General features: G+C 45.0%; 1 protein-coding gene across 2 annotated transcripts in view; it reads left to right on the top strand.

Annotated features, from left to right (window-relative positions):
* Positions 1–5,241: 5,241 nt before the first annotated feature.
* Positions 5,242–26,501, top strand: part of RNF44 (ring finger protein 44) — a 36,624-nt gene continuing 15,364 nt past the window's right edge. The window contains exons 1-4 of one of the 2 annotated variants that reach the window (XM_081319676.1): positions 5,242–5,521; positions 9,938–10,006; positions 23,207–23,385; positions 24,180–24,411. In XM_081319676.1, the coding sequence (XP_081175802.1) occupies positions 23,282–23,385; positions 24,180–24,411 (336 nt within the window). In that variant the 5' untranslated portion in view covers positions 5,242–5,521; positions 9,938–10,006; positions 23,207–23,281. The remainder of the gene's footprint in view (positions 5,522–9,937; positions 10,007–23,206; positions 23,386–24,179; positions 24,412–26,501) is intronic. The other variant, XM_081319677.1, reaches the window with a different exon arrangement.

The following is a 26,501-nucleotide window of genomic DNA, read 5'->3' as shown; positions in this document are numbered from 1 at the left end:
GAATTATAACCGATTGGCGCAGGTCTGTGCAATATAGATACTGTAAATGCTTCTCATATTTCATCTGCCAGTTCTACTGGTCCTTATAAAATGAGGATATGCCCTTTCAATATGAGCAGTGAATACATTTCCTTGTGGCTTCGGTTTGGCCATATCAACTTCCAGATATAAATATGAAAGTTCAACATTTTTTTCTCAATAAACCTTAAAATTTACTGCTAAGGATGACTTCACTAAGAGCTCATAGTCTTGCCAGCATCATTCTCAATGAAGATACTAGGTCCTCCCAAAACTGTACATTTAACACAGTCAGGTTTCATTGCAGAGGATGTTGGAAGCTGCCCCTCCTGTTTGGATAATAGGCTGGTACCATCCCTCCCCTCCTTTTTTCTCCTTTGAATATTACTCTAAATTTTGTAGAATTCAAAGGCAAATACTAACCTCTTTGGAGGGCAGACTGTCATTTTACCCTATTGAGCAAATGCTACAACTTTGAGCTCATAGATCTAGCCAGATACATTTTCTAGCCAGCAAAACAAAAAAGCTATTTAGGTGTTGAATCCAACTTCATTAAGGATTTTAGTTGATTTATAAAACTTTCATTTGTTGTATGTAAAATGTATGTGGAAAAAGTTTTGCTCTTGGGAAAGATTCTGATAGGGCCCCTCAGCAAGGACTCAATTTACTAGACACTTTAGATGGCTCTGTTGTACTTACAAAAAGCCTATAAGCAGTGCCTTTGCACCCCCGCCCCTGCGGCTTGGAGCCACATGCCATGGGGATTCCTCTCCCCGCAGTTGCCACGCCGCGGCCCATGCTGAGCCCCCACCTGGAGCTGCTCCAAACCCCAACCCAGAGCTGTGTTCCTCATGGCAGTGGTTTCCGGCGCCAAACAGCCTCTTTCCAACCACATCCAGAAAAATTTGTAACAAACATTGGAATTCTCAAGGCAATCTGTTACTGGAAGGAAAAAGCAATCCCTGCTGCGTTACTGATCCCAGAGAAGCATTTGCATGTATGCAGGTATCATCAGGGTGCCATAGTTATGGATGAGAAATATTGGTTGCAAAGTTAGCATTTCTGGATGTAATACAGATATTTTGGACTTATTTTTGTTTCTTTGCATGTTTGATATTTTAAAAAAGGCATATGCTACTGACTACACTTATGCACATATGTAACATCTTTTGCTAGGATACATGACCACTGCTTGTCCAGAAAGTGAAAAGTGATTGTGACTCAACAAAATTTTAATGTACAAATAGCACCAGAAATTATTTTAGCCTTTTTAATAAATGTTGTTATTGATGTTAAGCTCACCGTGGAAAACATCATATATTGTTATGTATATACTAGGTTAATTATTTAAAGACTGAAGTGCAACATAACTAGATTCTAAATAATCTATTTTTTCAAAACACACAACAGTCCAAACAGTAAAAGTAAAGTCCAAATTAAGAATATTTCATTCTTAAGAATTGTTTAATTTAAAGTGGTTTAGTTGTAATAGAATAGATGGTTATAGATTCAAAAGTTTTCAAGAGTGTACAAAAGATACTATTTTTTTCTAGCATCAGCTAAATTAGACATATTACATTGAGAAAAATGTTTCTCATTTCTTTCCTGTTACCTTTATTGATTTCATTGCAGAGATGTTAACATAGGAAATAGATTATTTTGTTATCTAATTTTACCTTCCAAAAGACGGAAGCAGATGAAAAATGTGAGGTTCTTTCCTGTTGGCTTTTTTGAATTAGCTGTTTTAGATTCTAAAAGTTTAGTTCCTAAAGAAGTAACCTTGTAAATAATTTGAATGTCCTCCTCTAGTGCAGGGTAAGCAACCTTGGCTCTTTTATGACTCAAGGACTTCAACTCCCAGAATTCCTGAGCCAGCATGGCTCAGCTTGGAAACCTCTCCCTTTTCCCTCAGCATGGCTGGCTCAGAATTTCTGGGATTTGAAGTCCACAAGTCATAAAAAAGCCAAGATTGCCTACTCCTAAAGCCAATAGAGGGAGCTTTTTTTTTTTTTTGCAAAAAAAAGGGTGCCGGAATGCCGTTCTGGGGGTTCTATTAGAAAAAAAGCCCTGCCTATAAGTTTGTTGCAGATTCTTTGAGCAGTTCACAAAAAATTAAAATTGCAATTAGATCTCATCTTGATTTTTCTGGTTAATTTTTAACATGAAATATGTGACAGGGAGTTCTTGCTCATCAGAAAAAATGGTTTTTGGATACTAAATTATCAGGAGTCCTTAATGGAGGTCATACAGTAGCATTTTAAGTAGTAATGTTTTCCTTTGTTGTTGTTAGCTGTGAAGTCGTGTCCGACCCATCGCGACCCCATGGGCAACATTCCTCCAGGCCTTCCTGTCCTCTACCATCTTCTGGAGTCCATTTAAGCTCACACCTGCTGCTTCAGTGACTCCATCCAGCCACCTCATTCTCTGTCGTCCCCTTCTTCTCTTGCCCTCAATCTTTCCCAGCATTAGGCTCTTCTCCAGTGAGTCCTTCCTTCTCATTAGGTGGCCAAAGTATTTGAGTTTCAACTTCAGGATCTGGCCTTCTAAAGAGCAGTCAGGGTTGACCTCCTCTAGGACTGACCGGTTTGATCGCCTTGCAGTCCAAGGGACTCGCAGGAGTCTTCTCCAGCACCATAGTTCAAATGCCACTGTCTACATACCAGTAGTAGACAACATTTAAATTCAACTTCTAGGAAAACCACAGTACCAAATGGTTTTCCTAGAAGTTGAATTTAAATTTTGCATACTATTGGTATGTAGACAGTAGCATTTTGGGAGGTGACAAACATATCTGCTCAGTATACAGATGAACAGTCTACTAAAAACTGAATGTCACAAAAACATTCTTATTCAGTCACAGAAAATGTTTAATAGAGGACATTATCAAGTATGCTCTGGTTTTCTGCCCCCTGTATTCCAATCTCCCCTATTAATGGGGAGTCTTCAGCAAAGCTCATTAGTGCTTTGCATGATTTTGTATTTCTAAATTTCATTTTTGTCTGTAGTTGCACTTACAAAAACCAAACATTTTAATAAGATACTTGATTCTTGTGACAGAATTATTGGTGCCACCTCTTCTTCCAGAGGAGCAATCCAAGGCTGCTGGTATGCTTTGGTGCTGATAGAGCAAGCTGAGACTTATTCTGAACTTACAAGAAACATTGATGTAGTTTCTGCCTCTTGGGCCAAAGACAGGATTAGTGTAGACAAGTCTAAATTGTTATTTTTGTTCTCTTGATTTTGTGTGTGTGTCTGGGAAGTTGCTAGACTGGAAGCATTATGACATGACTGTTGGTAACTGACACAACTGGAGGCAACTCAGATCCTTTTGATACGCAAGACAGAAAATCAAAATGGTATTTCTCTTGCTGATAAAAATATAATAAAGTAATAGGTAGCTTGTTGCTCCCCCCATCTGTTTGGTAAGGAGGAGATAGTTTTCAAAACTATAGACTGGTTTACCCCACATAATAGTAAGGATAGCTGTAGTCAATCTTTTTCTTCCCCCTTTCTACAAACTTGGGAGGGGAATAGGTTATAATAAACAGGAGAACTCCTAGACAGATATATAAATGAATAAACCTAGCTGTGTTTTTAAGGATTATGTTAATTCAAAGCTTCTGAAGAACACAGTGTCCTCCCTTAAAGGCTTATTTAATTATAAGGAAATAAATAATGGAAAATTATACTGCACATTATAATTCTTGGGCTGTTATTTTCTTAAAAGTTAAAAGACATACAGTATGAATGCATGGAATTTTTCAAAAATTTGCTTTAGCAAAGTCCAAATGCTCTTCAGTTTGGTTAGGTAGCAGCATTTGTAAACTACTCAGTGTGTAAAGCACTAAGAAGTGGTATATAGGTCTAAACGCTATTTCAATATCTAGCTTATCTGCTTGCTGTTTATTAAGTGGCAACATGACTGCCTCAGTGATTTGGACAAGATGACTAGCAAAGAGAAATCTCAATTGGCTTTCCCCCCTCCTCTTTCCTTTTTATTTATTTATATCCTGTCTTTATTATTTTTACAAACATCCCAAGGCTGAGGACATATCTAACTCATCTTCCCCCTCCTATATTCTCCACAACCACCACCCTGTGCAGCGGGTTGGGCTGAGAGACTCACTTGCCCAAAGCCACCCAGCTGGCTTTCACATCCAAGATGGGATTTTGATCTCAAGAGTCTGGGCTTTAATCACTAAACGGTCAAGCTTTTAACGAGCAGGCATTTTTAGTTCTCCAATATTTTTTTGGTTGAAGAGATGGTAAAAAAAGCTTTATGCTTTTGAGTCAGCAATGCAGGAAGAGCAAAGCTGCCTTATGAACCCCAAATATGATCATCCTTGATCAGAGCCTCTCCCTTTCCCCATGTTATTGAAACATTACCACCAGGTGTGCCTGTATTTATTGCCATATCTGGTTTGTCCTGATAGCTGCCTATTATTGCTTGAAATAATAGAAGTTAAAGTACTTACTCTGGTTAGTGAAGTTTAAGAAAGGCACTACCTTTGAAAGAAGAGCTATAAATGGAGGCATCTTCTCCACAAAATTACTTTTCGTTAGTTAAACATCATTGGCATCTTTTTATTTAAAAGTCTCCCTCTACTTTACTATGCATTTACAATGTGTTATTCGGACAGTGCATTTATAATATGTATATTCTCTAAGGCAAAGACGGAATTGTAATCTTAGGTTTTGAGCATGTCCAAGCCTAGAAAGAAAATGAGAAAAGTATTAAGGACGTAATTTACCTCCGCGAGCTGCACCGCACCAGCCAACTGCAATTATACAGTTACGCGTCGTTCAGTACAAATTCACATTGCAACTTGCTAAAAGAGCAGAGGGGGAACAACAACTCTTTCGCCCGGGGAGGAAAAGAAGAGTTCACGTCCGAGCTACACGAATCTTTCCCGCCTATACCGTCTCTCGGGATATTTACTCGCTCGGTTCCTTTTGCGCGCGTTACAGACTGCGCGAGGATCATCCCGCTGACCGCACCTGGCTTATAGTTACCATGACGTCGCCCCGCTAACACCCCCTCGGTAGGCTTTGGCTCCGTCGCCGCCGCCGCGTGCAGCTCCCTGGGACGCGCCCAAACGCGCCTGCGCAAGAGGGCTGCGGGCTTCGGCTAATTGCAGCGCCGGAGCCGGTCACGTGCTAGCGCTCGGGGCCGCGCCTCTACCCTCCTCCCCAGTTTGCCCGAGCCAGGCTCGGGCGCGCGCACTCAGGTCCGAATGTTGTGAATAAAACGCGCCGTTTGTTCCAGCCCGGCGGCGCAGGCAGCTCTTAAAGGACCAGAGCCCGGGGTCGCCGGCGCCTCCTGGAGGGGGCGGCTCGGAGGAGGCTGGCGCGCTCGGCGAGCGAAAAGGAAAACAAAGAAGCCACCGGAAACAGCCGTGGGGGGCGCGGGCACAGGGCGGAGAGCCGGCGCCCAGGAGCCTCGGCGGAAAGGGGCGCTTATGTGGGGTGCAGCTGCACCCGGAGAGGCGGCGCAGACCGACGGGTAGGTAGATCGGGGCCGAGAGGGGGATCGTCGCGTGCATGCGACTGCGAGCTGGAGGGGCGCGCCGCTTGGACTGTGAAGCTACGGTCCTCCCTCCGGATGGTTTAAGGTCCTTTTAAGCCGTAATTAAAACCGGGTTTTTAAAAATGCAATTTGGGTGGTGTTCGGTTTCTGCTAAAGATGGTTATGGGTGATGCTGCTGGAGGGGGGGGAAGGGTCAAATGGGCCGGCACTGTAAACTGCGGCTTCCCAACAACAAAAATGCAGTCCGGGGCATTCCCTCCTCTTCGACTCTCGGCTGCACCTGCAGCCCATCGAAAGCTTCACTGAGACCGTCGGTCGGGTCTTCTCCTTTCTGTTGAAAAATGCGAAGGGCCGCTTCTTAGTTTTTCTTCCCTAGGAAGCTCCTGTGTTCGAGAACCTGCTCTCCTTCCTGTTTCTTTGAGCTAAGGGTGAGGCGGCTGTTGCACCAAAAAGGGGGTGAAAAAGGAAAAAAACAACGGCCGAGGTGGGGTATAAAAGAGGACCTGGCCGGTGGGTTTGTTAGGCGCGCGGGCAAGGAAAGAAAGGGGGCAGCTTCCTGCTTCACTGACACGTGCTGCTCCTTTCTGCTGTTGTTGACGCCTTTGTCTCGGAGCGAGAAGGCGGCTCGTCCCTTCCTGCGGGGCTCGGGGCACGTCAGGCTCCGCTAACGAGCGCTGGGTGAGAGCCGCCCTCTTCTGCTTTCTCTGGCTCGCGTTTCCGTTTCGGCTGGGCAGGCCCGAGGACGAGGCAGGTTCCGCTCTCTTTGTTATTGCTTTTGTTTCGCGCGGAACACGTGGCCTGTGATCTCGCGGTTCTTAAAGTTACAGATCCCCCCCCCCCAACCCTGGCTTCAGCATTCAATTTTTAACGCCTTGGATCCCGTCTCCAGGCCTTTGGGAGCAACAACAACAACAACAAAAAACCCGAGAGAATTTCCGAGGGAAACCACCGCCTTCTCTTAGGCCAGAGTGGAACGGGACAAGAAATTGCGGTCGACCCCCGGGTGAAGATGAACTGCTGCTGCCCGATCGAAATTTGGTCCAGCGTTTTGCAGCAAGCGCAGAGCCGCCGTGTGGCAATTAAAGTGCGGGATTTATTCCGATTGGGATTATTTATTTATTTATTTATTTTTAATTCCATTTATATCCCGCCCTTCTCCGAAGACTCAGGGCGGCTTACAAGCTTAGCAGTAGCCTTCATTCTATGTATATGCCTGCTTATTAGGGCTTTCACACACACACGCCCCCAAGCGGCATTATTACAAAGTCAGCTTAATTGCCCCCAACAATCTGGGTCCTCATTTTACCTACCTCGGAAGGATGGAAGGCTGAGTCAACCTTGAGCCTGGTGGGATGCGAACCTGCACTAATTGCAGGCAGCTGGTGTTACTTAAGGCGATGACAGATTTCGAGACTGAAAAATGGTTGGTGAGGTCCGAGTCGCCGGTTTGTGTTTTGAAACCAATTTCTGAAGGTGAATTGTGAAGGCAAAGGACTCGTGCAGGCAACAGGAACCAGAATGGTAGCTCTTGGGGGATCGTGGTTGGAAGTAGCCTTCAGGCACTGCCTCCTTCTCTCTCTCTCTCTCTCTCTCTCTCTCTCTCTCTCTCTCTCTCTCTCTCTCTCTCTCTCTCAGAGAGGGGTGTTTCCTTTTTGAGCATTTATGGCCCACGGTGGTTTCCTGCATGCGTCCCTCTAAAGCTGCTGCCGCTTTTCCTTTGCTGCAGCTCTCCAGATGTCTTTGACTTGAATTTCATGAAGTCCGGATGGAATGGTGTGTGCGGGGTGGGGGAGAGATTGTGGGAGGCACATTCCAAATGATGGAGCATCTATCTGTGTGGAAGATGCAACCGGACAGGTGTTTTGTGTCAAGATCCCATTCCAAAAGAACCACTCTTGAACAGAGCCAGTCTCCTTTTTTGATTCTCCCAAAGTTTGCGAACCTCTCTTGTTACCCAGAAACACTGGAAGCATATTGTAGGTTGTTCAGCAAGGGGGGGGGAGAATTTTCCTTCCTTGATTTCTCCAAATGGATGCAGAATGAAATGGTTTGAATTGAAAAGGAGGAGGGGCACAGGAAGTGTGAGCAAAGTTACTTGTTATTAGGTGTGGTTTTAGGGGAGAAAAAAAATCTTAATATGGTTTTGAAGAGTTTATTGGTGCTGGGGCTGCTGTTACTATAAAAAAATTAAAATAGATATGAGTAGAAATCAGAATTGCTCTTTAATTTTGGGACATAGTAACTGGTCTACCTATATTTTCTGACTGCTCTACCAGTCAGAAAATACAGCTCCTAGATGAATTCATCTGTCTTGGATTTTTCATATATTGATATATCTTGGGACCCCTTTTTCTTCCTCTCTGCCTTCTTTGTTTCTCTGTTTAACTTGGAAGGTTCATGGGAAATATGAAGCATGTGGTAGTGACATTCTGCACAAGCAATGTGGAGAGATGGGGTTGGCTCATTTTGATATTTTTCCAAATATCTGTACTGCCTTGATGATTTGGTACATTTTTCCTTTAAAAACCAGCATTTTACAGAAAGCACAATATTATTTTCTGTGGCATGCCTGGTGAGGCCTGAAGGCAAATATGCATTATATATGTTAGCTGATTGCCAGTCTGAACAGCTAGAGGTCATGGAACTTGAAATTTAACATAATGGAACAGCTAGAAGGCTTGGATAATGTCTGAGAAAATACTTGGTTTAGGTGCAGGAAGCTTTTCCCAATCTGTACTTGGATTGCAGTTCCCGTAATTCCCAGCTAGTTTTCCTTTGAGAATTATGATCCCAGTATACCTGGAAGGCACCAGGTTGAGGAAAGCTGTTCCACTATAATGCCCTATTATGTTATTCTGAAGTGTTTTGCCAGTTAACATAGCAGTGCTGATCAGTGAAAATAATTGCTTTATTGTGTCAGTTAACACCACTTGAAATGGAAAGCTTGTATAGCAGTGGCTAGCCAGGGAATGATTAGATGAATTGACACATTGTTAGTTGCCAGACAGCTTTTATTTGTCATGAGTAGATGCAGTCAAGTTGATAGTTAAGATGATAAGAGTGCCTTCTCCTAACATTTAGGCAGTGGTGGGATTGAAATATGTGAATAACTGGTTCTCTGTGTGGATGCTGCTTCTGGAAGTCCATTCTGGGCCTGGACAACAAAAAAATAGCTAACGGTTCTGCTGAAGTGGTAGGAACTGGCTGAATCCCACCACTGATTTAGGACTCTGCTGAGTGTCAAATTGTGAAATTATTTGCCTCGGGGTAGTGTAATTTTCATTCCACTGTAAATAGAAAAGTACCATAGACATGTTCGGAACTTTTCTTTTGCATTTATATGTTTAAAACAGTTCTTTAATTTGGGGAAGTTGCAAAGAGATTTTACTGTACAGTACTTTGTGAAAGTTAAAGTGGTGATACATTTGCTAGACTTAGGATGCCATAGTCACCACAGCACCTAGTCAGTCTTGGCTGATTTCAGAAAAGCTAAGCATAGTTGGTGGTCTTAAATTAGTTGTGGGATGGGAGACCTGTATGAAATCTCAGGGCTGTAGGGTGATTAAGAAGCCAAACAAAAAACGTAATTGGGCAGTAGACAGTTGCAAACCCCTTGGGAACAGTTGCCAAAAATACTGCATGAATGTCTCCAGAAGCCACTAGATGAGCTGCATTAGAGTTTTACTTGTTGCTTTTAAGGAGCCGCAAGTGTCTCTTGAAAAATTGTGAAAAGATTCCTCTGGTTTCTTGTAAAACTGCTTGCTGAACATCTCACCCTTTAATTCAAGACAGAACAAGAAGCAGTAACTTAAGTTGTAGAATGGACAAAGGCAAATATTTTAGGTGTTGAATTTATTTTTAATGTTTAAACTGAAGTGAATCTTGATTAAGTGGAAGAAAAAAATTAATGTTAAAACCTGAACAATTGAAATGCTTTACAATAGTGACAAAGGGGGAGATACCTTCCTCAGCTCAGAGGTTATTTTTTTTGTAGAAATACTACTTAATACTGATGCCTTCAAAATGAAAAGTAAAATCTCCTTCAAGTTGAGCTCCATGGCCATATCTATATATAATTCTTCTGGCAACAATGTGGAGGCAAATACCATTATACCAGTACATAGTACAATAGAATTTGTTTAGAGGTGACAGGGAGTTTGTGTTTTGAGGTATACAACTCTTCTATCCTTGTATATTGCAATTCTACATCCCAGCTCAGTCAGCATTGGCTTCAGCTGGCAGAGGTGGGGAAGTGCAGCAGTGAATCCCCTTGTGTTTGTGTAAGAGCATTTATAAGTAATTCTAACCATTTTACAAGTATAGTTACTGTTCCTATTACCCTAAAGGTAGTTGTGTAGGATGGTCCATTCTAAAATATTTTTTCTTCTTCAGCAAGCCAGGTCTGTTTGATGACTGTGGAGAAATGAATATTGGAAAAGACCAGGAGGACAATTCTGATAGGTAACAGAGACCATTATCTTCATATACCAAATGCCGTGATCAAGGGTGTCAAACTCGCAACATCTCCTGATGTGTTGCAATATATCGCAACTTTTTTGCCATTGCTGGCAATGGGGAGGGTGCGATTTCGCCATGATGCATCCAGCCCTTGGGCCGGCAGTTTGACACCCCTGGCCTTGATGCTCTGCTCTTACTGAGCCAGAAGTTAAATTAGAAAAAAATTGACTGGAGGGGGATGATTTTATTTTTTCTATATCAAAACCCTTGACCTTTCTTGAATTTAATATTTGATTATGGGTTGTTCATTTAGGGCATCACAATCTCCCATTGGAACAATGTGGCATGTTCTAGATAACTATTGGAAAATATAGTTTATTAATTTTCTTTGTGTTGTCTGTTTTTAATATTAATATGGAATTGTTGCAATGTTTGGATATTGTTCTGGTTTTTTATACAGTTAAGGTCATTCCAAGCTTGCTTGTCCATTGTTTTCTTCTAGCAATAAGCATAAAAAAGTTTCTAACCCCAAAATCAGAAAAATAAAATAAGTTTAATTCATAGAGAGCAACTGGGAATCAATTGTCTCTTGAAGTGTGAAGTCCCACATTGCCAACAAGATTGGTTATTTTTATGTATGAGAAGGGAGGTGGGCTTTTTGTTTACGATTTTTGTGTTAATATATGTGTTTATAAACTACAGTGTAAGTTGTTTTAGAAAAATATAGTGTTCTTAGGGGAATTTGTTTAGAAAAACGTGTGGAACTTATATAAGTTAATGTATAAGATTAATGAATTGGTAGAAAATCATGATGTTTCAACATGTAAAGGACTGAATAACTGCTTTTAAGATTTATTTATTTATTTGTTTTTATAAACCGCCCTTCTCCCGAGGGACTCGGGGCGGTGTACAGAGTAAGATAGGCAACATAATGAAACAGTATTGAAAAACAATAATCAAAACAAAACAAACTGGAACCCCAATTAGAGCTATCAGAGCTATCAGGCCAGGCCGGACTGCTGGAATAGGTAAGTCTTTAAGTCGCGCCGGAAGGTGCGGAGGTCGGGGGCCATCCGGATTTCAGTTGGTAAGCAGTTCCAGAGGGCTGGCGCACCCACTGAGAATGCCCTTCCCCTGGGCGCCACCAGCCGACATTCCTTGAGCGGTGGCACCCTGAGGAGGCCCTCTCTGTGGGAGCGCACAGGGCGGTGGGGTGTTGACATTGGCAGAAGGTGCTCCCGTAGGTAGTCCGGACCCATGCCATGTAGGGCTTTGTATGTCATTGTTAGCACCTTGAACTTCACTCGGAAGGCAACCAGAAGCCAGTGCAGCGCACGGAGGAGAGGTGTGATATGGGAGTATCGGGAGGCTCCCAAAAGTGTCCGTGCCGCTGCACTTTGCACCAGTTGAAGCTTCCGAGTGGATCTCAAGGGCAGCCCCATGTAGAGAGCGTTACAGTAGTCTAGGCGAGAGGTCACAAGGGCATGGGTGACTGTACGTAAGGCATCCAGGTCCAGATAAGGCCGTAGTTGGCGCACCAGTCGAACCCGGGAGAAGGCCCCCTTGGTCACAGCTCCTATGTGATCTTCCAGGGAGAGCTGTGAGTCTAGGAGGACACCCAGGTTGCGGGCCCTATCAACGGGGTAGTAACTCATCCCCGATGTTAAGGGATGGGATGCTCTGAGTATCCTGGCTTGCCGGTACGTATAGCCATTCAGTCTTGTCCGGGTTCAGTTGAAGCCTGTTCCTCCCCATCCATTCCCGGACCGCTTTCAGGCAGCGGGACATCACATCGATGGCATCACTGATGTTGTTTGGAGTTGAGATGAAAAGCTGGGTGTCATCAGCATACTGATGGTACCCTACTCCAAAGCTGCGAATGATCTCACCCAGCGGTTTCATGTAGATGTTGAACAGGAGAGGCGAGAGGACCGACCCCTGAGGGACTCTGCAAACGAGAGGCCTCGGGGTCGACCTCTGTCCTCCTGCCAGCACCGACTGCGAGCGACCCTGGAGAAAGGAGGAGAACCAACGCAGAACCGTGCCTCCCACTCCCAGTCCCCTGAGGCGTCGCAGCAAGATACCATGGTCGATGGTATCGAAAGCCGCCGAAAGGTCTAATAAGACTAGGACAGAGGAATGGCCCCTGTCCCGGGCTCTCCAGAGATCATTCATCAGAGCGACCAATGCCGTCTCCGTGCTGTAGCCCGGCCTGAAGCCCGATTGGTACGGGTCTAGATAAACCGCTTCATCCAGGACCTGAGGAAGTTGGTGCGCCACCACGCTCTCAACAACCTTCGCAAGGAAGCGAAGATTGGAGACTGGACAAAAGTTATTCAATGAGGATGGGTCCAAGGTGGGCTTCTTGAGGAGAGGTCTCACCACCGCCTCCTTCAAGGCGGTGGGGAAGTGACCCTCACTCAGAGAAGCAGAGATGACCGCCAGGAACCAGCCTCGTGTCCCCTCTCGAGCCGCATAAGCCAGCCAGGAAGGGCACGGGTCCAGTAAGCATGTGGAGGAGCTCAACCTCCTCATAATCCTGTCCACTTCCTTAGGAGTCACAGGATCAAATTCCTCCCAGATGACGTCGACAAGACTGTCCATGTCTTGTTCTTCCAACTCAGCCCAGTTGGAGTCCAGGCCGGTTCGAATCCGAGCAATTTTATCCAGCAGATATTGACCGAATTCCTCGGCTCGACCCTGCAAGGGTTCCTCCCTCACCTCTTGGTTCAGTAGGGAGCGAGTCACCCTGAACAAGGCAGCCGGGCGATTATCTGCGGACGCGATGAGGGTGGAAAAGTAGTTGGATTTTGCCACCCTTATCGCAGCGAGATAAGACCTGGTGAGGATTCTTAATCGCAATCGGTCGGATTCGGATCGACTGGATCTCCAACGGCTCTCTAGGCCCCGTCTCCGACGCTTCATCTCCCGGAGCTCCGCGGTGAACCATGGGGCTCGCTGGGATCTGCGCCGGGTCAGAGGCCGCAGGGGTACAACTCGGTCCAGAGCCTCCGTGGCTGCCTTTTCCCAGGCTTCCACTAAGGCATCCGCCGAGCTGTGAGCAGGGAGTGCATGTGCGTCCCCAAGCGCTGCCTGGAACCTATCAGGGTCCATTAGGCGCCTAGGGCGGTACCATCTGGTTGGCACCGTGCACCCACGGCGGGGGGTGGCAAAGGGGAAGTCTAGCCGTAGGAGGTGATGATCGGTCCATGACAGGGGCGTAACAGTCGTGGCACCCCCACCGATATCATCACGCCACCGTCCAGACAAGAACACCAAGTCTGGGGTGTAGCCTCTCTCATGAGTCGGTCCAGAAATTATTTGCGACAGGTCCATGGCCGCCATGGAAGCCATGAACTCCCGAGCCAGTTCGGACGATCCTCCCAGGGACGGTAGGTTAAAGTCGCCCAAGACCATGAGTTTTGGGAATTCAACCACCAACCCTGAGAGGACATCGAGTAGCTCGGGCAGGGCTGCCGCTGCACGATTAGGTGGTAGGTACGCCAGCAGCAGGCCCAACTGCGCCCCCGGGCCATATCTCAGTAGGAGAGACTCACACCCGACCATCTGAGGGACGGTGGTCTCTCGCGGGCTAAGGGATTCCCTGATGATAACTGCCACTCCCCCGCCCCTCCCATGGGTCCGAGGCTGGTGCAGCACCTGGAAACCTGGTGGGCAGAGGTCAACCAGAGGGACACCACCCTCTGGGCCCAGCCAGGTTTCCGTGATGCAAGCCAGGTCCGCGTGCTCGCTCTCCACTAGGTCACGAACGAGGTGAGCCTTGTTAGCTACGGACCTGGCATTCAGGTAGACCAGCCTTAGCATAGGAGGCTGCACACCTTCGCTCCCAGGTCCTCCGGGGAAGTACAGAGGGTCGGAGCGTCTCACCGCTTGTACAGAGCGGAGATGACACTCCCGGTGACGATACGGCCCTCTGTGCACCTTCTGCCGTTCCCCACCATCCTGGGAATAGGCTGTTCGTCAGTTCGCCACTGGGTTTTGTCGGCGACTGGTCCTCGTTTTTCACCATCGCGAATGGTCGTAGGCCTGGCCTGCGTTATGGTAGCTGGAAGGCCTGCCTTTCCCGAGCAACCATGTTCTTTTCCCGCCCCCCTCCCTAACCCGACAAAAAACTTGACTAGAAACTTAACCAGGGGCCTCTTGTTGGTCTTGTGATGAAGGCCCCTGACCCTGCCTGGCCATCTCTCAGAGGCCCAATGGTCGGGCCCGTCATCGAGGTTCGGTGTATTGAAGGCAGGACGAACCCAGGAGAGGGGGGAACTCCTGAGGGCGAGTAGATCTATGCTTGAATATTGGAGAAGCATAGGGAGCATTGGGAAGCATTGGGAAGGCGGTCCCCTGGGTGGAGCATTGGAAGGAGGGTCTAGTCGGGTAGGTGGGTATCTGGACCGTCATCCAGCCACTGCCACTTGGCTGGGTGAACCCCAGAAGCAGGCCACTCCCCATCCTCTCACGATGGGTTGTGACTCTGCTTCTGAGGGTGGTCCAGGCCCCACTCTGGGTGAAGCATACCCCATAGAGCTCTCACCTCTATGGGGCTGCAGGTGTAGGACAGGCCACTCTGCCACCGTGGCTTACACCCAGGCCCATCATGTCCTGTGGGGCAAGGGAGGGCAGGGGGTTCGGAGCTGATGGAGGCAAGATGCTGATGGCCTCGGTGGTCTAGTCGTCGTCATCTCCACTGGTCAGCTGCATCCTGGCGTCTTTAGGTTGTTGATCGGCACGGAGACACCGTCGGCACCCAGGGTGCGGGCCGGAGACGCCACGCCGCGTCTAGTAGTGCTGCCGTCGAGGGTTTTTTTGGTGAGTTGGTTGACCGGGGCCTGGAGAAGCTTAGCGCCGCTGTCAAAGGCCCCTCGGTGGTGGTCGATCGGGTCCGCATAGCCGGTCTGCGGCATCTCCTTGATCCCATGGAGACGCCGCCGTTGTTCAGGAGCAGGCCAGGAGGTCGAGGCAGAGTAACGACTCCGGTCCTGCTCAGGGCGGTTGCTGTGGCTGCCTTTTCCGCCGCCTAGCTGAACCATTTGATCCGAGGGGTCTTTCCTGATCTTCCCAGGTGCCGCCGTTGCCCAGGGAGGCATAACAGGGGGCCGAGGGTGGAAGCGCCGGCCCCACTCCTGATGGCTGCAGCAGCTGCAGCGGCTCAGGGGCGGGTCAGAGGCGCCCCACCGCCACTGCCCCCGCCGGTGTTCAGGCCCGTGGGGAGACGACAGACTAGGGCCCCGCGGGGTTCTCGCCGTTGCCGCTGCCTCCGCCACCCAGCTGGTCCGCGGGGCCTCCGTTGATCGCTTGGAGACGCCGCCGCAGCCCGGGAGTCGAACAGGGGGGGGGTCGGGGCAGGGCAGAGATGTTGGCCCCTCTTGGATGGCTGCAATGGTTGTGGTGGCTTAGGGGCGGGCCGGTGATGCCTCACTGCCACCGTCGCTGCCAGGCTCCCTGAATAGATGACCAGACTAGGGCTGGAGAGTCGTCGCCGCCGCCGCTGCCGTCCTCGCCGTCGGCGTCGCCGCCGCCCTTGCCCGGTCATCGGGATCGTGGGAGACCGCAGACCAGGACCCGCGGAGCACTCACCGCCGACGAAGATGCCGCTGCCTCCGCCACCCAGCTGGTCCGCGGCGTCTCCGCCGATCGCCCGGAGACGCCGACGCCGCCCGGGAGCCGATCAGGGGGCCGGGGCAGAGCAGAGCCTCCGGCCCCTCCTGGATGGCTGCGATGGCTGTCGTGGTCCAAGGGGCGGGCCTGGAGACGCCCCGCCGCCACTGCCACCGTCGCTGCCGGCTCCCTGAGTAGACGACCAGACTGGGGCTGGAGATGGAGAGTCGTCGCCGCCGCCACTGTCGTCCTCGCCGCCGGCGCCTCCGCCGCACAGCTGATCCGCGGAGACGCCGCCCTTGCCCGGCAGTTTGAACAAGCGGTAGAGGCAGGGCAGAGGCGCTGGCCCCCGTTTATAACGGTTGCCAACGGCCCAGGCGGCGAGGCGGAGATGTCCCGGCACCCCTGCAGCTGATTCGGGAGGCAGCGGGCGGCACAATTGCCCAGCTCATCTGCCCGAATTTCTGGCCCCACCCCAGGGGTCCGCTGACATCCCTGGGGGGCTCCTGGGGGGACGCCTTACCGTTGGGGGCTACGGAGCTCTCCCCAGCGCGTCCGCCATCTTTGGAGCCGGCAAAAAAAAAAAAAAAGATGAAATTGTAGGCAGATTATAAAAGTAATTATACGTAGCCATAGTGAGAAGATTCCAAAAATATAATTTGTCCATTCTTGGAAATGAATTTGCAATTAATAATGATACTGGTAGTCCTCAGCTTATGATGGCAGTTGGATGTGGAATTTCCTTGGCTAAGTAATATAGTGGTAATGGGTGACATCATGTGACTGCATCAATTAGGAATCCCAGCAGTCCTGGTTGCCCTTGTTGTAACCTCAGTACCGTGTGGATTGTTAAGTAGGAAGAGATGAAAGTCCCAGGCTAGGTAGGGTCAATGTGTGCTTATTTGTTGTGCCATGGTTAGTGCTAGGGTGTATGCTATGGAGAATAGGCTGGTGATCAGGTGCTACTCCCTAGTGGGGTTCTTCAGGGGAAAAAAGTGACAGGAGTGATTTATAACCTTTACTGCAAGTTTCCCATTGATTTGTGGGAAGCTGGCAGAGAAGGTTGCAAATGGTCACATGACTGTGGCTTCCTGTGATTTCATAACAGCAAGCTGGGCCCTCAGATTGCAATCAAGTGGCCACAGGAATGCACTGACGGCTGCAAATTTGCAGACTGGTTATATGTCCCCTTTGTTCAGTGCTTTTGTAATTTTGAATGGTCGCTGAATGAGTGGTCACAATTCAAGGACAACCTGCAAATGTGCTTAGGGGATGATTTAGGCAGGGAGTCACCAGCTTAATGACCGCCACAGTTTAGCAATGTAATCCTGAGTTCAATTATGGCCATAAACTAAGGGCTACAGGTGGCCATCCAGTGGTCCTGTTTAGAATCAGGAGATCCCTTTTGTGCAAAGGAGAGAGTGGGGGAGCTCCTTCAGGTCCAATGGGAGGAATGTTCTTAAATAAAATAATCTGACTTCACTTAGAATTGGGCGCCAGCTGGGCTGGTCCACTGAAGATGACCAGGAAACACTGGAACTTGGTTTTCTGACAGGAATTTGAGCCAGTTATTACCAAGGAAGTAGACAGAGCCCCCAGGGCTTGGTAGTCTGCCATCTGGACTTATTTGCCTTTCCTGGTTGGATAAGGTCCCCAAGACAGAGTAGCATGTTTTTCTCTCTAATCAATGATTAATGCCCTGTGGGCGAGGTAGAACTGCCTGTGTTAAAGAGGGGTGTGTGGTATGATTCCTCTCAATTGGCCATCCTTGGACCTTTTGTTGGACAACTTTCATTTCATTTCCAAAGTGTTGAGAGGATGTCCCCCACTGTTGAAATGGTGATACGCACCCAACCTCAAAGGGTCCAAGATGAAGCACTTTATCTGATCCTTTTTCATTTAAGGTTATCAAAATGAAACCAGATTAGGGTGTTTAAAAAGCATTTGTTGTGTTTGTGGATGTTCAGTGGAGAGCTTGAGATGCGGATGGTGTCCATCCCAACCCTCCTCTCTCAGCTATATTTGATACCATCAATCATTTCATCCTCTGAAGCAGTTTTGGGGGTGCTGTTTTGAGCTTGTCCTTATTCTTCTTGGGCTGGTTCCAATCTGGTTTTGGGGTGAGTGGGAAAGGTCAAGCCTTAGGACCCTGCAATGTGCGGTGTCTTAGGGTCCCTCCTCTTTAATATTTATATGAGACTGCTGTATGAGTACATTTGGTGATACTCAAGTCATACATCTCCATCACTGGCCAATTATGCAAAGCTGTTCTAGTATTGGTTGAGTGCTTGCAGGATATAAGGAGCTGGTTGGGAATATAGTGGCTCTTAATTGAGAGGGAATAGGGATTTTTTTGTTGTTGTTCTCCCAGATCTGGTGTCATGTTTGATTTTTGCTAGGCAGAGCTACTGGGCCTTTTGGGAATCCTACTGGACCTGTGACTACTGCTGAAAGAGCAGGTGACAGCTATTCGGGTGGGGCCCTTTGCACAGATTCATATTGTATGCCCATTGCACCCATCCCTAAACTAGGAGGTTTTGTTCTAAGTCGTTCATGCTGTGGTCACTTTCTGGTTGTTATTACAATTTATTCTATGAGGGGCTGCCTTGGAGGCCATCCAGAAATTACAGCAGGTCCACAGTGCAGCGATACATGCAGTGGTTTACCCATATTATACCACTGATGCATAAGTTGCACTGGCTTCCAATTACTTTCCAGATGCAGTTCGAGGTATCATTTTTTAATGGTGCAGGGCCAGGTTACATGGAACCACTGCTCTGCCTGTTCCACTGCTGTGTTCCAGTTCTCTTTCATTAAGTGTAATCTGATTGAAAGTGCACCTTTTCCCTAGTGCCCCATGCTTTCCCCTGAGATCTGGCAGACCCCCAGTTTTTAGCCTTCTGGATGGCCTTGAAGAGCTGACTCTTCCCACAAGCAATGTGGTAGAGTAGGCCTGGAGTATGCCCAGTAAAGAGACATGTTGATGTGTGGGACATTTGCCTTTGGAGTACCAGCCATGTTGGTTAGGGTTTTTATGAGGTTTTGGTATTTTTATTCCTATCCTGGGAGCTTCCTAGTGTTACGGTACATAGCATGGGCAACCATATAACTTTTTAAAAATAAATAAATAATTGGGATCATGAATAACAGTTGGCCTAAGTCAGAATTCTGGGTTGCTTACTCTATATTCTGTGCACCTAATTTTTATATTCTCTGCATATTTGTTATCAAACCTTGGCTACAGAGATTGCCATAATTTTTAGATATAAAACTAACACTATGTTGATGAGCGTAATAAGGACATGATACTCTGAATTTCAGAACATTGCTGGGGTACTCACTAAGGGCAAAATAAAACTGCAGGAAGATTAGAGAACATTAGAACAACATATATTGTTGTAATAAGAAATGCACTTGCATTGTGTTATTCAATGAAGATCCATTTATATCTATAGGAAAATGGAGATATATGGAGGTTACATTTTAAGAGGAAGAGAACCATTTTGTCATGAGAGTACAAAAATCAGCAGCAATAATGGGTCTTGGAATGTAGTTGGAAATACATACAAAACAAGGTAAAACTTGAAGTTATTTGCCATTTGACACATGAAAAATAGATGGTTGCCTCCCCCCCACTATCCAGTACTTTTCATTTATATAGCAACTTCCAAAAAGTGTAGGTCTTTTCTTTTCTTTTCTTTTCTTTTATTTTCTTTTCTTTTCTTTTCTTTTATTTTATTTTCTTTCTTAAATTTCTATGCTGCCCATCTCACTAATACAGTGCCTCTGGGTACTTAACAGTGTAATAATAAAAAAATAAGACTGATAGAGATAAAGTTGAAAGGGACAGCCAAGAGAATCTGTTTTTTCCACAATGCTTAGAAATTATTCAAAATTAGAAAACACATAGTTGGAATATATATATATATATATATATATATATATATATATATATATATATATATATATATATATATGGAATATATATATATATATATATATATATATATATATATATATATATATATATATATATATATATATATATATATATATATATATTTATTTATTTATTTATTTATTTTATGGGTATACATAGACATACAAAGATAGATTATACATATATACGTGTATATCTGTATCTACCTACCTACCTATATTCAGGAAAAAAACTACAAAGTCCAAATAAACACCATAATGGCTACTGAATGTGATTAGCAATGCTATTGAAAGAACATGAACTCCATTCAAAAATTTGAAGTCTTGCTCAAATTGGAATAAGAAGAAGCATAAACATTGTCCAAAGCCATAGGAGCAGTTGATATAAGTTCCAAAAAACCATACATTAAAAAAAACTATATTCAAAATAGGAAACAGCTGGGAGGTTGAACTACTATGGGCATGTTAAAGATTGATTACATTAACGTAGAACGCTAGCAAAACTGAACAAATTGTTTCTGTTTTTACTATTGAGAATATAGGACAGATATTCATGGCTTTTCTATTAGGAAAATCAGGCCTAGAAAATTATTCCTGTTTTAAAAAGAAGAGTTAAGGAGCAATAAAGGAAATTATGAGCCAGTTAGATTAAAATCTCTATGTGTATGCCTTCAAGTCAGTGCTGACGCCTGGTGATTGTCTGAAGAAGTCCTTGTAATTTTCTTGGCGAGATTTTTCAGAGTTTTGCATTGTTCTTGCCTCTAGGGCTGAAAGGCTGTGAGTGCACATGGCCACCCAGCTGACTTTGTACGTAAGGTGGGATTAGAACTCATGGTCTCCCAATTTCTAGGCTGTTGCTTTTTAACCACTACACCAGATTTTACTCTCCAGGTTAATTTCTCATTTGTAGGAAATAGTTGAAAATGCTAGAGAAAAATAGGCAAATACATAGCAGAAAACTATCTTGGCTTTTACAAAGACATTTTCTTATGAGCATTCTAACCTTTTTGGAGAGTATCAGAAAGCATACCACCTTTATAATAGATACCGCATACTTGGATTTTCAGAAATCCAATGATGAAAAAAAAATATCTCACCAAAACCCCTGAGGATAGGTGTTCTCATAGAGTGGCAACTAGCTACGGGGGAAAAAAAAAGGAAATAAGATTACAGATAATTCCTCATACTGGCAAGATGTGCGAAGTGGGATTCATGTTTGGACATGTTTTTTTTTAAACTTGTGTCTAAAATATCTCAAGAGGAGGATTAAATTGTGAACTCACCAGCTAGGCTTATGATACCAAAAAAGCAGGGGATTGAGAAAAGTTCCTAAAGGCTTCTTCTAATTGTGTGGATTGGCTTCAAAATAGCAAATGTGTTTCAGGATGAACAAATGCAAAGTGGTGCATGCTAACATAAAAGATCCAAGTTTCACCTATACCTTAACATGAAGAGGTCTGAAGAGGTAGTTACTGGCCAGAAAGAGATTTTGGAGTCATGAGGAAACAGCTTGAGGAAAAAATCAACACTATATGCAGATGCTGTAAAAAAACCAAACAGGCAAGTTTTATGGTTGGAATCATTAAATTGAAAGTAAAACTGACAATATAATAATGTTCTTGCAGAAATCTTAAATGAGTCTACAGTTGTATATGGTTCTGATCACCACATATTATGAAAAGATGTAAAAAAGAGTAAATAATTTATTAAGGATTATTACTTATTAAGATGAGGACTGTGTCCTCTGAGGAAAGTCTGTAGCAACTCATTCTCAGTCTTTTGATGTCAGTGCTAGAATGTGAGGTCACCCAGTGAATAAATGCAGGATAATTCAGGAGTCACAAGAAATGTTAAATTTACTCAGGCTCAAAACTTAAGAGAAAATTTTTATAAAATGTTTTATAGATGGCATCTGGATCCCAAGAAGTTGTCTAACATGTATCCTAATTTACAGTCTAAATGTTGGAGATGTGGTAGTTTAGAAGCCACTTATTTTCATATGTGGTGGACCTGTAGAAATATAAAAGCTTTTTGGATTAAAATTTGGTGGAACATTCAAAAGATTTTTAAGAGAAAGATAAAGTTTTCTCCGCAATTGTTTTTATTGGGTATTGTTGTAGATTGTGATGTTAAAGAAACCAATTTGATGTTGAATATGATAACAGCACCACGGTTACTGGTGGGACAATACTGGAAGAAGGATAGTTTGCCTACAATAGAAGAACGGGTGTTTAAAGTTTCGAATCTTGCAGAAATGTCTAAGATTTCTGCTTACTTGAAAGATCATTCACAGGAAAGATATATTTCAGTTTGGAGGAGATGGATAGATTATATTCAGAATAAATATGGGACTAAAAAGTTCCATTTAGCTTATGAGTAGATTTTAGAGGGATATTGTTATTGGTACTTTGTATGTAGTTATGTTAAAGGGGAGTTAAAGCACATTATGAATTTGGTTAATTGTATATTATGCATAATTTTTATTTAGAATATGATTATTATAACCATAATCCTGTATTTAGCTTTGGGAAGTGGGGGGGGAAGTGGGCGGGTTTGGGGTGGGGGGGATTTGGGGATATATTGTAAAATCTTGTTTTTGTAAAACTCTTTAATAAAAAAAAAAGATTAACCGGGTTTCTTCTTACACATGGTTAAAGTATAGCATTCACTGCTAGCAGCTGTAATGGTATCTAATTTGAGTGGTTTTTAAAGAAGATCCTAATATTACTGCTTAGTACCTCCTGTATCATAGGCAGCCTTCCCCAAAAGCTGACTCCTGGGTAGTGACATGAAAATGTTAATATATTCTTACATTTTAAGATGAGACTCTGGATGTTTCTTACTAATATATACCTAATCCAGATAGTGTTGGAATTAATAATAGGCATGTTTATGTTTATCATTGCAGGACTTCTATGACTTCCTTCGCTAATTTCATTGTATGGTCAGATTTGATCTATGAATTGTTTTGTTGGGTCATTTTTCTTCCCCTCTCCAAAACAATCACTCCAAATGACCATTCCATTGGTCAGCTTGATAATTGTATATAAAATATGCAATATCAATAAAACTGTTAATGAATTACGCAATCTAGGACTCAACCTCTCTTCCATCCTGGCTATTGAATTATATTTCTCTCTTAGGGCATGATCTATAATCTTCTCTTCTGAGTGAAAAATGTTGGACTTCAGCTGGAAATTCAAAGTTTAAATCTCTTTCAGCCATAGGTTTCCTTGCCCCATTTGCTGTCTTACATTTTTAATTTATGTGCCTTGGTTGTCCTGTGGATTAACCTGGAGTGCTCTGAGCTTCTTAAAAGAAAGAAAGAGATAAAATTGGATTCACAACTAGATGTAATTAAAAGTGGTAGAAGGGAATGATAGATAGGAAACAGAAAAGGCAGATAAATGAACCAGCAAGTCAAAATTATTACGAGTTAGCTATACAGGAAAACTTTTAAATGGAGACCATGTAATATGAAGAGAGTCTATCACTGAATATGTGGGGATTTTTTCACCACCTGCTGTTGTGTTGCAGCCTGCCAGCGGTGTCCTGCTAGCATAACTCTTCCAGAGGCTGTTCTGATTGAAAACTTAAAACTCTTTTTGTTACAGCGCTGGTGTTCAGTAGCTGTTTCGTCACTTTTTGCAGATCCCAAAGTACCGGTGTGGATCTGCGTTTGGAGTGTGAGATCCAGCATCACCTTTTGCCTTGTGAACATCCCCAATGCGACCATGGGAACTGGCAGTGAATAGGCGGCCTCCTGTCCCATTTGACCAGCAACAATTCCCAGGGGAGAGCTGTGGCAGTCCAGCACACCTCAGGAGAAGGTAGAGTTCTTCAGCTTTTAAGTAATGTTGATAATCCGTGCCGACCAGCATTCTCCCTGTGGACTTCAGGGCATTCAGTCTAGTCAGTGGCTCTAAGATTCCTTCACCATCCCCCACGTCAGTACTAAGCAGGTCCACCTCTGCCTCTCTCCACTTGTTCTGAAATAATCTCGGGTCAACCAGGAACTCTCACCTGCTGTGACTGCCTTCTCTATCAAAGCCAATATAGCACTTGTTCAGTTTCTTGGTGAAAAGCTTTACAGATCTTCAGCAAGAAATCTTTTATAAGCTTATGGACAAGTTGCTGCAGTCACGTTACTATTGATGTGGGACAGATATCAGAAATAGTTGGAAATAACCTTTTACTCCATGGATGAACCATTTATGGTAAGCTTTTGTTTGATGACCATATCTGCTTCTAAATAATGAGATGGTTTGCCCGGTGGCTTAGAATCTCGTCATGTCAAGAAGATTATCTGTGAAACCGAGTGAGGTTTCAGAGCTTCGTGCCTTTCTTCTGCTGGCATTTTCTCTCTGCAGAGTGAAGGACTGACACATAGCAGAATGCTGGCAGTTATGCTGTAGAATCATTGTATTCGAATGCACTAATTGCATTTATGGCCTAATTTGCTGCATGAGCAGCTAGACCTGCCTCTGCCCCACATAATATCACTATGTTGACCTAACCTTGCCATTAAAAATTGTTGTACTCATAGCTAAGAGGTCAGCACAGATAAGAGGCCAGCCCCTAGGGTCACCCCTCTATATTTCTCTCCCCGCAATTGGCACCACAGCCCTCCTTTCCGGCACCACTGGGGCCGACGTGAGCGACCTCTGCAAACCCTCCTAGCCCAGAATGAGAACTACTTGCACCCGGCTTTTTTCCAGCAGCAGCAGCAGCCACAGCCACAAGTCTCTGTAGATGAGCACCCAGCATATGTTCTGGCCACCACGCCACCACGAATGCTTCATCCAGCGGCACACACATCCCACCAGCATCCATTCATGGTGGATCTCCATGACCAGGTAAGGTGGATGTTGTGTCCTAAATACACTTAGAAACCTATGGCTGGGATATTGTCCCGCCTACCATAGAAATGTTGGCTAACATTTGGAAGAGTCTGTGTTGGCCAAGGATAGTAAAACCTGGGAGACTATACAGTTCTTATACACTGAAAAGGCAAACTGTGTGGTTGGAGATAGCCAAGGCTGAGCATCCTTTGAAAGCTTTTGCCTGTGAAAGGCTGTATAACTGAAAGTGTGTATCTGTTTAAGATATAACAGTTATTGGATCCAGTTTCTGACTGAAAGAAGGGCAGTGCAGGACCACGTGGGGGACATAAAACTGCTCATAAGTACACCACGTGCTGTTTAGTTGCCTGGCTGTTTTACTTGCAAGTGATGAGAGAACTTGTAACGTCATAGGAAAGAGCATGCTTTTGTACGAGTAACAATCTAAGCCAGGGGTATTAAACTGCCGGCCTGCGGGCCGGATGCATCATACAGAAGCCATGCCCACCCCATTGCCGGCAATGGCAAAACTGTCCCGATACGTTGCACGACATTACATGATGTCGCGAGTTTGACATATCTGATCTAAGCTGATTCCTTAGTAACTTCAGTTGAAAAATTCCCAGGTTTTGGTTGGGAAGCACTTCTGCTTGAAACCCTGAGGTGCATTTTCCTAATTTCATTCAGAGAATTTCCCCTTTTTGCTGCTAGGGATAGAATGCAAAAAGCGATGAAAGTTTCTGTATCGGCTATTAGGACCGTTGTGAGGTCAAAATTATCCAGCTTTTGAGATTGAATTTTTCTTTGCAGAAAGAGGAATATATAAACACTTTATAATTCTTTGGATGTTTGCCAGGTAGCCTATGATGGTGTCTTAAAACAATACAGGTGAAACTCGAAAAATTAGAATATCGTGCAAAAGTTCATTTATTTCAGTAATGCAACTTAAAAGGGGAAACTAATATATGAGATAGACTCATTACATGCAAAGCAAGATAGTTCAAACCATGATTTGTCATAATTGTGATGATTATGGCTTACAGCTCATGAAAACCCCAAATCCACAATCTCAGTAAATTAGAATATTGTGAAAAGGTGCAATATTCTAGGCTCAAAGTGTCCCACTCTAATCAGCTAATTAAGCCATAACACCTGCAAAGGGTTCCTGAGCCTTTAAATGGTCTCTCAGTCTGGTTCAGTAGGAATCACAATCATGGGGAAGACTGCTGACCTGACAGTTGTACAGAAAACCATCATTGACACCCTCCATAAGGAGGGAAAGCCTCAAAAGGTAATTGCAAAAGAAGTTGGATGTTCCCAAAGTGCTGTATCAAAGCACATTAATAGAAAGTTATGTGGAAGGGAAAAGTGTGGAAGGAAAAGGTGCACAAGCAGCAGGGATGACCGTAGCCTGGAGAGGATTGTCAGGAAAAGGCCATTCAAAAGTGTTGGGGACTTTCACAAGGAGTGGACTGAGGCTGGAGTCAGTGCATCAAGAGCAACCACACACAGATGGATCCTGGACATGGGCTTCAAATGTCATATTCCTCTTGTCAAGCCACTCCTGAACAACAAACAACATCAGAAGCATCTTACCTGGGCTAAAGAAAAACAGACCTGGTCTGTTGCTCAGTGGTCCAAAGTCGTCTTTTCTGATGAGAGCAACTTTTGCATCTCATTTGGAAACCAAGGACCCAGAGTCTGGAGGAAGAATGGAGAGGCACACACTGCAAGATGCTTGAAGTCCAGTGTGAAGTTTCCACAGTCTGTGTTGATTTGGGGAGCCATGTCATCTGCTGGTGTTGGTCCACTGTGCTTCATTAAGTCCAGGGTCAACGCAGCCGTCTGCCAGGAGATTTTGGAACACTTCATGCTTCCTTCTGCAGACGAGCTTTATGGGGATGCTGACTTCATTTTCCAGCAGGACTTGGCACCTGCCCACACTGCCAAAAGCACCAAAACCTGGTTCAATGACTGTGGGATTACTGTGCTTGATTGGCCAGCAAACCTGCCTGACCTGAACCCCATAGAGAATCTATGGGGCATTGCCAAGAGAAAGATGAGAGACATGAGACCGAACAATGCAGAAGAGCTGAAGGCCTCTA

The sequence above is a fragment of the Vipera berus genome, assembly GCF_964194415.1.
Source record: "Vipera berus genome assembly, chromosome: 2".
NCBI lineage: Eukaryota > Metazoa > Chordata > Lepidosauria > Squamata > Viperidae > Vipera > Vipera berus.
This window is presented reverse-complemented; position numbering and strand designations above follow the sequence as displayed.